Below are 12,715 nucleotides of genomic sequence, written 5' to 3'. Positions count from 1 at the left end.
GTGAGTGAGTGTGCGTTAGAGAGAGCGACAGATACAGACAGCGTCTATAAAAACTGCGTGTGTATGATGTTTTAAGCATTGTTGTTTCCCAAGTACTGGGTCTCGACCCACGGGTGGGTCGCGGAATGGGACTGTGACGTGTGTGTGTGCCAATGTTGTGTATTGTAACTGCGTCTTCTATTGCAAACAGTGCTAAACTCTTCAATCAATCAATCAGTCTATACAACAACCTCGCGAATTTGCCTATACAGCCCCCACCCCCACACCACGCAAAAGTCCTCAATTCAACATATAGGCTACGTCAGTAAAAGTACAAAAGTATTGACTTGATTTCATAGGCAATTAATTGTTAGCCTACTGTCAAATCTTTTGTCCCAGTACAGTTTTTGCTGAAAGACTGTCAGCCCAGACTACACTGGACACCTTACACATGACAGTTCCTGGGTACCCAAAAAATATATGTAATGTCGGTACTGCCTATCGGTTCCTAGATGTGATGCGCAAAAAAAAAAAGACAGCACAAACAGCACAAATTGCACAATCCAAGCACCGCGATGCATCGAAGCATAACGCTGGAGCGTCTCTGTGTTGAAGTTCGGCGGTCCTTCGGGCCACTCACCTCTAGAGTTCGGGCCACTTCTAGAGTTCACAGCAAGATACTGTGTGTGTGTGTGTGTGTGTGTGTGTGTGTGTGTGTGTGTGTGTGTGTGTGTGTGTGTGTGTGTGTGTGTGTGTGTGTGTGTGTGTGTGTGTGTGTGTGTGTGTGTGTTGCTAAAATGAAACTGAAAGTGAATTCTCCCCAAACATTGGCAGGCCTATTATAGTAATAATAATAACACAATTAGGCCATAAATGTGCAATTATGCAACTGGAGACATAATACCTTTTATTACCCAATAAATAAATAAATAAAGAATGTTTAAAAATAATGTGTGTGTATATATAATTAAAAAAAAAAATCTCTATTCAGTTTCAGCTAAAAATATATATTTTTAACCATTTTGGAACCGAAATAGGAACCGTTAGGAACCGGAACCGATAAGCAGAACCGGAACCGGAATCGTAAAAATCCAAACGATACCCATCCCTTGCCTGAGCACCACTAAACCCCTTATGTTGATCAAATATAGAGCAGTCGTGCCTGAGCGCCCACAGGGCGATCTGTTTTTTTTCCGACCCTGCTGTCCTCTGCCCAGCTCAGCCTCTGGCCGGACACCTAATTGTCCGGTTTTCAGAGTGGTGTTATTGCTTTAATGGTTACATTTACATATCTCTGCTAATCTCCCGTTTCATTGGTATAGAAAAATAGCAGATACACAAGCTCACAGACACACACGTGTGTGCATTTCATTTATAGAGCTCGCTCGGCAGTCATCGCTTACACTGAACGCTCCGGTCCACCGTCACTCCTCCGTCCTCCCACGCTTATTGTGGATGAACCACGGCGAAAGTAGTTAGATGAACTGCAGCTCAGATTTGCCCAAAAAACGCCGAAACGAAACGTCATTTAGCCAACAATGGAGCAAAGTAAATTAGTTAATAAAGAAGCGCAGAATTGACGAGTATTATCATGCACTTTGCAGCACTGTGTGCAGTGGCGTAGGGGAGGGGCACGCAACCCCCGCAATGCAGAGGGGGCCCCCACACAGCACACACCCAAATGCTCCCTACTGCTCCAGTCTAATTCTCTCTCCCCCTCCCCCGCCTGCTGGCCCAGTCTCCACACAGCTGTGTGGAATGTAGTTAATGAGCACTCCTTTAGCTTTCCCTTACCAAGAAAGGAATATACATTTACTGCACCCAGCATTTAGCTAGTGGTCGTGTTGGAGCGCCTCAGTCCGCCAGCAGAGTTCATGTGCAACTTCTTCCTTAGAGATTGATTGATTGAAGACTTTATTAGAAGTTTGCATAGGAAAGGGTACAGTTTCATGACAGTACAGTTCACTGGTACAAGGTCAACTAAAAGGAGATCCTAGTAAGCTTTTCAGCTTATTTACATAGGAAACCTTTATGTATGACTCATATAACATTGAACAGATATAACTCCGTCATCATTTGCAAAAGGGCCCCCACCCCCCTCCTCGCAGGGGGGCCCCACAATTTCAGGAATGATGTCAGCAAAGAAAAGGTAGAACGCAATGCATGTTTAGGTTTTCCTCTTGTCACTAGTAACAAAATAACTGCAGCTGAGCATAATTATATCCACAAGTCTCCCCTTCTCTTCCCCTCTCTCTGTTCTATTATTTGTGCTATGCCAGTCATGTGGATTAGATTTCTAATGGGACAATTTAACTCAAGAATAATTGCAAAAAAGATACAGTGTAGGGCCATCATGAAATAAAATAATTCATGAAGGGTATTTGGGTGCATAATAAATAAAGGAGGTAGGCTAGTCTTAGTTTCAGGGCCGTGCAGCCCATACAGGCAAAATAGGCAGCCGCCTGGGGCCCCACACAGGCTGGGGGCCTCATGAGATTTTTTTTTTTTTTTTTACTAACATGGGCATGGTGATTCAGCAGTGATTCATGGTGGTCCATTGGCTAATAAGTGTCAATTTAGGGGTCCTTGACATAAAAAGTGGTGTAACTTGGAGGGCGCTGGTTTAAGCTTCGCTTGTTTAGCCTTGGATCAAGACAGTCATAGGTCAGTCTTGTTAACTCAAATATTTACTTCTGGGGGTCCCTGGAACAAAATATTTTGGGATGGGCAGGCCATGGAGCCGCTCCGTGGACCAAATACATATCATTTGTGCATTTCCAGGGGTTAGCTGACATTTGGTGGGTGAACACTAGGCACAATCATTGTCATTTTGTGCCATACATTTTAGGCAGATTACCCCCCCGGACCCCCTGCGACTTAACACATTAAGAAAACAACAAGCAACAAAATGTTATTATTGAAATATTCAATTCTAGTTTGCAGAGGACCCCCATCGGAAAATGTTTTGTGCCCCAGAAGAGAAGATTTATGTAAAAACAAAATCTAAACTATTCAAAATGTCCCACACATTTTCAATATAGGCTATATTATGAGCTTTTCAAAAATATTAAATGTACAAGCTTGTAGATCTGCTATTTTTGAATAGAAAACATATGAATCGATAAAGCGGTTAAAATCATTGTGATGCTACATTAACCCTTGACCACCAGAGTTAAAAGATCATCAAATCCGCTCCTGCCAGGATTCAGACAGTTTTTCACTATCATTTTAAAAATCATAAAATATTATGTGTGGACCCGATCCTCCCACCAATGGCCTCAAAAGACGCGCATGGCTCCCATGAAGTCGGGAAAACTAATTTGTCCGGGGGCGATAATCCAATGGAAAGTTACAGCTACAGTTATATATTACGTTTTGGGTGATCTGGGCAAAGGATTGACTTGCCATATTACATCTTTGGCAGTCAATGAGTAAGCAAAAAAAAGTATGCACTCATTGCTTCAGAATAACATGAATAAAGCATGGAATAGACATGCTTAAATACTGGATGGCATTACAATCCAGTTCCTGAAGCTTTAAACAATGCATAAATCACCCCCCAGCTACCAACTAACAGTATATTGTCGCTGTCTACACACACACACACGCACGCACGCACGCACACACACACACACACACACACACACAGTGTACAAATCACTGAATTCCTTGCTCCAAGTTTATCAACATAATTCAGTGTGTGGTGTACAATGCTTCTCACAGTCATTACTGTATTATATTCATTACAGGTCCAACCTGAGGAGAGGCGTGGAAGCCATTAAAGGCAAGGCCCACGATGTGGACCTGGCCTCTCACGGATTTATGTCCAAAATGTTGGACCTAACGCTGTCCATATTTGACAAATGTATTGAAAACCAAATGAACAGTTTAAAACAAAATTAAGTCGTTGGGTCAAACTGCTATTAGTTTTTTGTTTGTTTGTTTTTTTTCTCGAAAAAGAGGAATGTGAAGGACTGACTGTCCAGAGAGCTTTGCATTTTGTTGTTTCTGAAGTAGTTTTCCTTTTTCTTCTTTTTTTCATATCTCCTAGGGCAGTGATTTTCAACCTGTGGACTGTGAGAATACTTCAATTGGGGCTCCAAACAATTGGCAAAACATTAATGTTGATTTCACGATTTCATTGTGATACTGATACCAATAAATAGGAACTTAAAGTATGCTACGTTGTCGTTTAGTTCCACTGGTCCAAGCTGGAACACAGTCGTTTGATTATTAACATACCGGTAAACGTGCTCTGAAAATGCACCCGGCCCAAGATTTTCAAGTGAGCCCTGATCCAGAGAAGGTTGAGAACCGCTGTCCTAGAGCTGTCGAGTTCTGTGTTATCAGAGGATATTATACATTTATTTTATTATAAACTTTGACATTTTCTTCAGCTTCAGCTTGTAGATCTGTGGTTTTCATTACAGTTATTTGAAATCGGGCATGTGTTTAACTCATTAAATCATAATGTACTTTTTTCCTTTCCTAGAAATGTACTGTGGAGTCAAAAAGTACAACATTAGCCTTAGAAATGTTGAAAAAGTCTTATCCAAAAACATGAGTATACTCAAGTACAGTCAGATACTCAAAAGTCACTTAAGTACAATACTCAAGTAAATGTACTTTGTTACTGTCCGCCACATGTGTTTTTAATTGTTTGAGTCATTATGACTAAGCAGCAGCAAAAATAAATAAACGGATGTAAAAGAAAATCCATTCTAATGTCATTGTTATTACACCTTTATAATAACATTTAATTTTCACTTTGTTCTGTTATTATCAGTTATCATCATAGTACAGTATCTTCTCTGTCGGGTGGAAACCTCATACAAGTTCACGAGTCACATCACGTTGTGAGCTTGTAGATCTGCCATTTCCACCATTGTTTTAAATATTTGAAAATATATTAAAAAAAATCAACGTGGCAACGATAATGACAATTATGAAAAAGTAATTGTGACAGGCCTATCTCAACAAAGTCTGCTTCTTCAGGGGGGCGGCAGTGGCTCGGGTAGAGAAAAACCCCTCATTAGAACACAGAAGGTTCCCGAAAGGTTCCCAGTTCGATTCCGGGCTCCCCCAGAGTTCGTGTCAAAGAGTCCTTGAGCAAGACTCTGAACCCCTAGTTGCTCCCGGTGAGCAGGTTGGTGCCTTGCATGGTTTCCTCCGCCTGAATGTGTATGTGAATGGGTGAATGTATTGCACAATCTCTGTAAAGTGCCTTGGTTAAAGGTACTACAGTATATAAATTTACCAATTTATAACATCACTCGGTGGACGTGGTTGGTAGCGTAGCGTCTGTTTGTACAATCAAATGCGCTGAATATACGTTCCCTTCCACCTATATCACACCATCGTAGGCTGCCCGGAAGTCTTTCTGAGCAACGGTTTGTGCTAAGTCTGTTACGTCACGCCTAGTGCATATATAACGTCCAGCTGGGTGTGCATACTCATTTTATATTATAGTACAGTTTAATTGTAGTTATTTCTACATTTTATAATACAGTGCTCACTTGCACCTCAGACCTCATGCCCAGTGCGCCACCCCATGGCTTAGGGGCTGTGGACTGGGCCAATGCTGCAGAGTTTGTGCCAGGGCGGCCCTACACCAAACGGGCTGGCCCTGTGAAAGCCAAAAGTCCTGTCCCTCTCGTTGAGGATTTTGAGACGGACCGGGCCGTTGGCGACAACGAACTGAGGACCCGGCTGTGTCCTTACGCTGCTGAATTTGTACCCGGGCAGCCTTACTGCGGACGGGCTAAGCATGCGAAGGTTTCCGAGAAGGACCGGGCTGTGAAGGACACGGACCCGAAGAACCAGCTGTGTCCGCACGCCGCGCTGGGCGAGTGCTGCTTCGGCCTCGGCTGTGCTTACCTCCATGGCGACGTCTGTGACATGTGTGGACTTCAAGCGCTCCACCCCACCGACCACGCCCGGCGTTCGGAGCACACCAAGGCTTGCATCGAGGCCCACGAAAAGGACAGGATTTCCTTCGCCATGGAGCTCAGCAGGGACATGACGTGCGGCGTGTGCATGGAGGTGGTGTTCGAGAAGGCCAGGGCCAGCGAGCGCCGCTTCGGAATCCTCTCCAACTGCAACCACTGCTACTGTCTCCGGTGCATCAGCAAGTGGTTCAAGAGGAAGGTTGTCAAGTCTTGCCCCGAGTGTCGGATCACGTCCAACTTTGTCATCCCCAGCGAGTACTGGGTCAAAGACAAGGACGACAAGGAGAAACTCATCCAGAAGTACAAGGACAGCATGGGGAGAAAACCATGTTGGTATTTTGCAGAGGGCCGGGGATCCTGCCCGTTCCGCTCAAACTGTTTCTACAAGCACGCCTTCTCTGACGGTCGCCTGGAGGAAGATCAACCCAGGTGGAAGCCGCCGGGATCCAACAGAAGGAGGCAGAACTCGAGGCGAACAACGATGTGGTACGACGAGGAGATGGTGACGTTGGATGAGATGCTTCTCATGCTTCTGGCCGTGGGCACCGATGATGACACGGATTGCGAGTATGAATGTGACTTGTTCCACGAGGAGATCTGGACAATAGCACCATATTAACCACCTTCAACCCGGCACCCTGAGTCTGGAAGGTAGCAAGGCTTGAATCATTTTTGTTATTGCCTATACATAATGGGACAGCATTGTTCATTGTTTATTTGTCAGATATGCTTTTATTTGGTTTTAATCAATTTATTTGACTTGTGACTTATGTTGTACATTCTGCTTAATGTGTTATAGTGCATAATCCAAATAAATGAAGTTGGGCTGTAAAAAAAAGAAAAAGAAAGCCACCCTCTAGAAGCAAGTTGATTCAATTGTACATAAGAAAGTAAAGCAGCATTTAGTAAAACAGAGCTAGCTCTATGTGAATCGGAGGATGCACATGGTACCAACCGTTACTCTAGTCTACACCCTCCCCAGGCCAACACTGGGGATTTGCAAAACATAGATACATGAATTGTATTTATTTAACTTTTTTAACAAAACAAAAAATACCCCCAAAAAAATATCGCCTCTCAAAATCCAGCCCTACGTCCCCGTCGTGAGAGTTGGAAGCAGGTAACGCTGACTAACAGGGCTCTGGTAAAACTGCACAAGGCTAATATACTCACCTGTGGGCAGTGGAGAACATTTTGATTATTATACCTTAACACCGAACGAACGTTGTGAACCCGGGAACGGAAGGCTCCGTGTGTTGGTGCAGTTTCATCTGGATGTCCATCAATACAACAGCGATTCTCAACATTTTTTCCATCTCAAGGACCACCGTTTTGAAATGCAGTAATGCATTAGGATAGGACCCACTTTTGAGACGATTTAGATTTCTGGGACCTCAGCCTACACTTATTCTTGGGACTACAAACAACGCTTATTTGAACTCAGAGTGTACGAATGGAACCAAATGGATCCTTGCGGGTCCATTTGGTTCCATTCGTACACTCTCGGAGTTACTTATCTGTAAAGGTTCATTTGGTACCCTAACTATCAATCTTTTTGCCACCTGAAACCCCCTAAAGGACCCTCAGGGGTCACTGTTTCTCAACATATTCTTTGTCTTGAGAAATGAGAATGGAATGGTTTCACCACGGAACAGCAATATGATGTCCTGTGTCCGACCACAGGTTTCAGTCCAAAGCGTGACAGCTAGGGATGTGATGATAACCAAGAGTTGGCTCTGTTCGTAGGGCTGATGGGAGTGGTTAGCAAAAGTGGAATTTTGCGTGTTTTAAGCGTATTTTTAAACTTGGTCTCAGTAAAGAGAAATGTTTCGGGTGCAGTGTTGTGTCAGGGTATAACGTGTCTATTTTCCTAAAACTGGATATTTTTTTACACGTTTTACAAGGAGCTCAGGAGCCTGCTGATTGGTCTGCCAGGGACCAATCAGAAGTCTGACAAAGGGACTCACCTGTGAGGTCCATCTCAGCCTGGTTGCCATTTTTAGTATTTCTTTATTGGGTGTAAGTTCTTTCAATATGTTCTTGTTTATGTCTATCCAAGTAAAGTCTATAGTCTACTTTCAATTCTTTTCTTGAGTTTGGGGTTCGAGTTTTTAGAATTTTAGTTCACCTTATATGTAGATACCTGATGTCATCAATATTAATAACATTATAGTGAGTGAGTGAGTGAGCGTGCATGTGTGTGTCAGAAACTCAACTAAGGTGAATTACACAGACAGGTACACAGACCTGTGGATTAACAGAACCGTTGATCTGACTGACTTCCCACTGGACACTGCACAGTGGTTGAAAAGTTCTTGTATAGAATTGCTAATTCTATCAAGGCTTTTAAAGCCCTTCTTAAAACACACTTTTATTCTGTAACTTTTAAACACTAAGTGTATATCTTGATCTGTTTGTTGTATGTGTGACTTTGTTAGTGTGGCTGCTAGGCAACCAGTACTATTGTTCTAGTCCTAAAGTTTTCTGTAGACTTTTATGTCAACTAAAGTAAACCCTTTTTCATTTAACTTTTTTATGTAAACTTTTGTGTCACCTTAAACTAAAGCTGTTTTCATTTAACTTCTCTGTAATCCCAAAAGTCCATTGAGTTCAATGGACGTATTGTAACCTTTTCTGTAACCCCAAACTCCTACAATATAATATCCAATCAGACAGGATTGGTCATGCTTTACTTTTCTGATTGGACAATGTAATGTAAATAGTACACGGATTCCTCACGACTCGCAATTTCCCAGAATTGCACCTTTTGGTCTGAGTTTATGGAGTAACATTTACCCAATGAGGAACCAGCATTCTCATGACATCACCTTTATGCAGCTTCCTCATTGGCTAAAAGCAGTTTTTGTTGTTTCCTCATTGGCTAAACTCCTGAGGTTTGGTCAAGCTTCACATGACATTTTGCCTATCCAAACCACACTCACAATTCCCCAGACTTGCATCTTTCTAGTTGTTGTTGCTCTTTTGTTGTTTTTGGTAAATTTTGGTTGTTGTAAATGTGCTTTACAAGTTTGATTTGATTAGATTTGATGCGCGAAGGACACGCTCACAGATTCCACACATTTAGAGAGCTATACTAGTGCAGTACCCATTGTTATTGCATACTAGCATGTGTACTATGGCATTCAGTAATATGACATCATCAGGCTTGTGTGCATTGCCTATTGTCTATGTCTATGCTCAGACATGTCAGTCAGCCATTCGGTCGATTAATAGTTACTAGACCGGTGCCCTTTGGGCAGAATAGTCACCGTTGAAGTCCAGTTGTGCAATACGTTGTATCCGTCTGTGTCCCTTTCATGCCCATACATTATATGGAGATCTTGGATTCTTATCGCTGTCTCTTATTGCTGTCTGGCTATCTTTTATGCCCATATATGGTGCCCCGTCTGGGACGTCAGTACTATGATGTCAGAATACAGACAGACAGACAGACAGACAGACAGACATGAACATCTTTCCATTCCATTCAAACAAACTCCTATCTGTGTACAATCCAAACTAGAACTGCACTCTGTCGAGGTGCCAACTTGCTCCTTGTGCACAAGTAGGCCATGGATGGCTTACTTGTGCGCCAGCAGAGCGCACCATGAGGTGAGTGACATCACCAGGAATGCTGGTCCCTCTTTGGCTGTTAATGATGACGTTGCCAGAAATGCTGGTCCCTGATTGGGCTACGGGCTTAAACAGACACCGACATACATACAGAACATAACGCAGCCGAACGCAGTACTTGCGCGCTCTGCTGGCGCAAGTAACAAACACCCCCAGATCTGTTCTTTGTCCTCATGCACATTTCCAACAGCCCCTCCCCCTTTTCATAATCTGATGCAATGCAAAGATGCAATTGGAAATGTGTGGTTGCCATATCTGGGAAAGGTTTATTACTTGCGCCAGCAGAGCGTGCAAGTACTGTGTTCGGCTGCGTATGTAGGTAGGTAGCTGTGTGTGTTTAAGCCTTAGCCCAATCAGGGACCAGCATTTCTGGCAACGTCATCATTAATAGCCAATGAGGGACCAGCATTCCTAGTGATGTCAGTGGTGGTGTCACTAGTATCGCCAGTGGTGAGCGCACCTCATGGCGCGCTCTGCTGGCAGCAAAAGAAAGTTTACTTGGAAGATGGACGATGGAATAAAGTACTATATATTAGTGTACTATTGGTGTGGCCACACTAATAATGATATCAGAGACCTCGATTTATGCCCACCAAAGGGACAAGGCTTGACTGATACAGAGATCTCCATATATGCCCATATCAGTTGGTTCGGCCGTGCAACAAAGGTTTGTTCAGTCTACATATTCGGGCAACGATGTGTGCCACAAGCCACATCAGTGTTACGTCACGGCCACGGCATACAGGCAAGGCATATATGTACCAACACCTTCGAGGAAGTGGCATATCCGTGAATCAGTGACTACTGCTTAAACCACCCATGTTGCGTGTAGATGCTAAGATGACAGATCGAAGGCACCAACAGGAGCAGAACGAACCCGCTGACAGCACCCCCAAGGTTCTGAACAAGGCCCTGTCTGGACTCACCCCACGATGGAGGGAGTGGTGGGTGCGAGGCATTGTGGCCTGGCTTCTGATGTTCATGTTCTTCCTAACAACCTACCTGGGTCCCGTTGCATTCATGCTGTCCGTGCTGGTCGTCCAGATCACGTGCTTCCACGAGATCATCACCATTGGATACAGCGTGTACCACTCCTACCACCTGCCCTGGTTCAGAACACTCAGCTGGTACTTCCTGCTGTGTGTGAACTACTTCTTCTACGGCGAGACGGTGACCGATTACTTCTCCACCTGGGTGCAGAGGGAGGAGCTACTGCGCATCCTCATCCAATACCACCGCTTCATCTCCTTCACCCTCTACCTCGCCGGCTTCTGCCTGTTCGTGCTGAGTCTGAAGAAGAAGCATTACCGCCTGCAGTTCTACATGTTCGGCTGGACTCACGTGACTCTGCTCATAATCGTGACCCAGTCTCACCTCATCATCCACAACCTGTTTGAGGGAATGATCTGGTTCATTGTGCCCATATCCTGCGTGATCTGCAACGACGTCATGGCCTACATGTTTGGCTTCTTCTGTGGACGCACCCCACTCATCAAGTTGTCACCTAAGAAGACGTGGGAGGGCTTCATCGGTGGCTTGGTCTCCACCATTGTGTTTGGACTCTTGTTATCCTATGCGATGTCAGGCTTCCGCTACTTTGTGTGTCCGCTGGAGTTTAACAACGAATCCAATCATTTCCAGGTGGACTGTGAGCCCTCGGAGCTCTTCCAACTGCAGAACTATACTCTGCCTAGCATAGTGAAGACTGTGACTGGATGGAGCACGGTACGTCTCTACCCATTTCAGATCCACAGCATAGCCCTCTCTGCCTTCGCCTCCATCTTGGGACCCTTTGGTGGTTTCTTCGCCAGTGGTTTCAAAAGGGCTTTCAAAATCAAGGATTTCGCAAACACGATCCCCGGTCACGGTGGGATCATGGATCGATTTGACTGCCAGTACCTCATGGCCACTTTTGTAAATGTGTACATCGCCAGTTTCATCAGGGGTCCCAACCCTACTAAAGTGCTCCAGCAGCTCCAGGCCCTCTCTCCAAATCAGCAGATGTTCATCTACAACTCCCTCAAAGCACATCTGACTGAGAAAGGTCTGCTGCCCATGCTGCTGGAGGCAAGCAACCTCCTAGTGCCCCCCCACCCCATCCATTGACTCCAGGAGCTCACATCTGCTGAGACAGGTGCAACTAACTCCCTCTGCATCTACCTCAGCCGCGATGTTGGTGTTATTAACAACACATCTAACAAAATAGAGAAATAAAACAGTCGAGAGACTAGAGAGACAACATCATAGTCAATTTGAGTTTGTGAATTACTGTCTCTGTATAGCTACACAATGATGCCACTTATCCTCTACAGCTATTATAATTTGGGTGAATATTGTATGCATATTCTATTTTACGGCATGGCTCTATAACCCTCTTCTCGACAGCCGTCGAGAAGAGGGTTTGTTAGTCTGTCCGTAGCTAATCTCAAGACGGCTTCAAGGCTCCGCAGCTGAAACTGTCGGCAGCTCCCGTGCAGAGTTAGGAGTGTTAGGAATGTAAACAAAGGTGTGCGACCGGAAGTGGAGTGCTAAAGGAGAGTGAACAGCTGACATCCGGTCTCTATAAGTGGAAGCGGGTGGTGACCCAGAGGCAAATTCGAGGAAGTGATACAGCATGTCACAGGCGATCCACACTGGAGCCATGTCGTTCACACTGAAGCCAAGTGGATCCTGAGATCCCCATTCTATTTTCTTAAGATGTGGACATGTACTGTAGGAAGCTATCCATAATGTCTTTCTGTCTTGGTGTGTCTTCAAATCACAAGGTTGATCAACACCACATAGGCAGTCTATAATGTATCTGACACTTCAGCGTGATTCCTGAAACGTAATAAGTTATATTACCAAAAGCATAGCAACATAATGTGCAAAATAAGAGGTACTTCTGTGGCCTACTGGCTGCATGCATGCACATTTTGGGGCTGTTTTGCGAAATTAGCTCCGGACACACACACACACACACACACACACACACACACACACACGACTTGAGGCTAACACCCCTGTAGGACCTCTTCAACCAGCGGCAGAGCACAGAACCCCTGACGATGAGGAGATGGTGACGTTGGATGTGATGCTTGGGGTTCAATCTCTCCACTCCGACATGTCTCCTTTCCGACATGTCTCCATTCCGACACTAACCCTATCTCTAACCC

General features: G+C 44.5%; 2 protein-coding genes across 2 annotated transcripts in view; both read left to right on the top strand.

The window, feature by feature from the left end:
- Positions 1 to 6,546, top strand: part of LOC308297364 (uncharacterized protein) — a gene marked incomplete at its 3' end in the record, with an annotated part of 34,811 nt that extends 28,265 nt beyond the window's left edge. The window contains exons 5-7 of the mRNA XM_080740776.1: positions 3,729 to 3,844; positions 5,540 to 5,661; positions 5,782 to 6,546. Of these exons, the coding sequence (XP_080596902.1) occupies positions 3,729 to 3,844; positions 5,540 to 5,661; positions 5,782 to 6,546 (1,003 nt within the window). The remainder of the gene's footprint in view (positions 1 to 3,728; positions 3,845 to 5,539; positions 5,662 to 5,781) is intronic.
- A 3,854-nt stretch (positions 6,547 to 10,400) lies between these two features.
- On the top strand, positions 10,401 to 11,666 carry LOC308297363 (phosphatidate cytidylyltransferase 2-like; the record flags this gene model as incomplete). Its single annotated transcript, XM_080740775.1, has 1 exon — positions 10,401 to 11,666. One exon carries the CDS (start codon positions 10,401 to 10,403, stop codon positions 11,664 to 11,666), a length of 1,266 nt encoding a protein of 421 aa, XP_080596901.1.
- Between the last annotated feature and the right edge of the window lie 1,049 nt (positions 11,667 to 12,715).

Source organism: Nannobrachium achirus (assembly GCF_963921795.1).
Source record: "Nannobrachium achirus genome assembly, chromosome: 13".
Classification (NCBI taxonomy): Eukaryota; Metazoa; Chordata; class Actinopteri; order Myctophiformes; family Myctophidae; genus Nannobrachium; species Nannobrachium achirus.
Note: the sequence above shows the minus strand (reverse complement) of the source record. Positions and strands in the feature narration are given on the sequence as shown.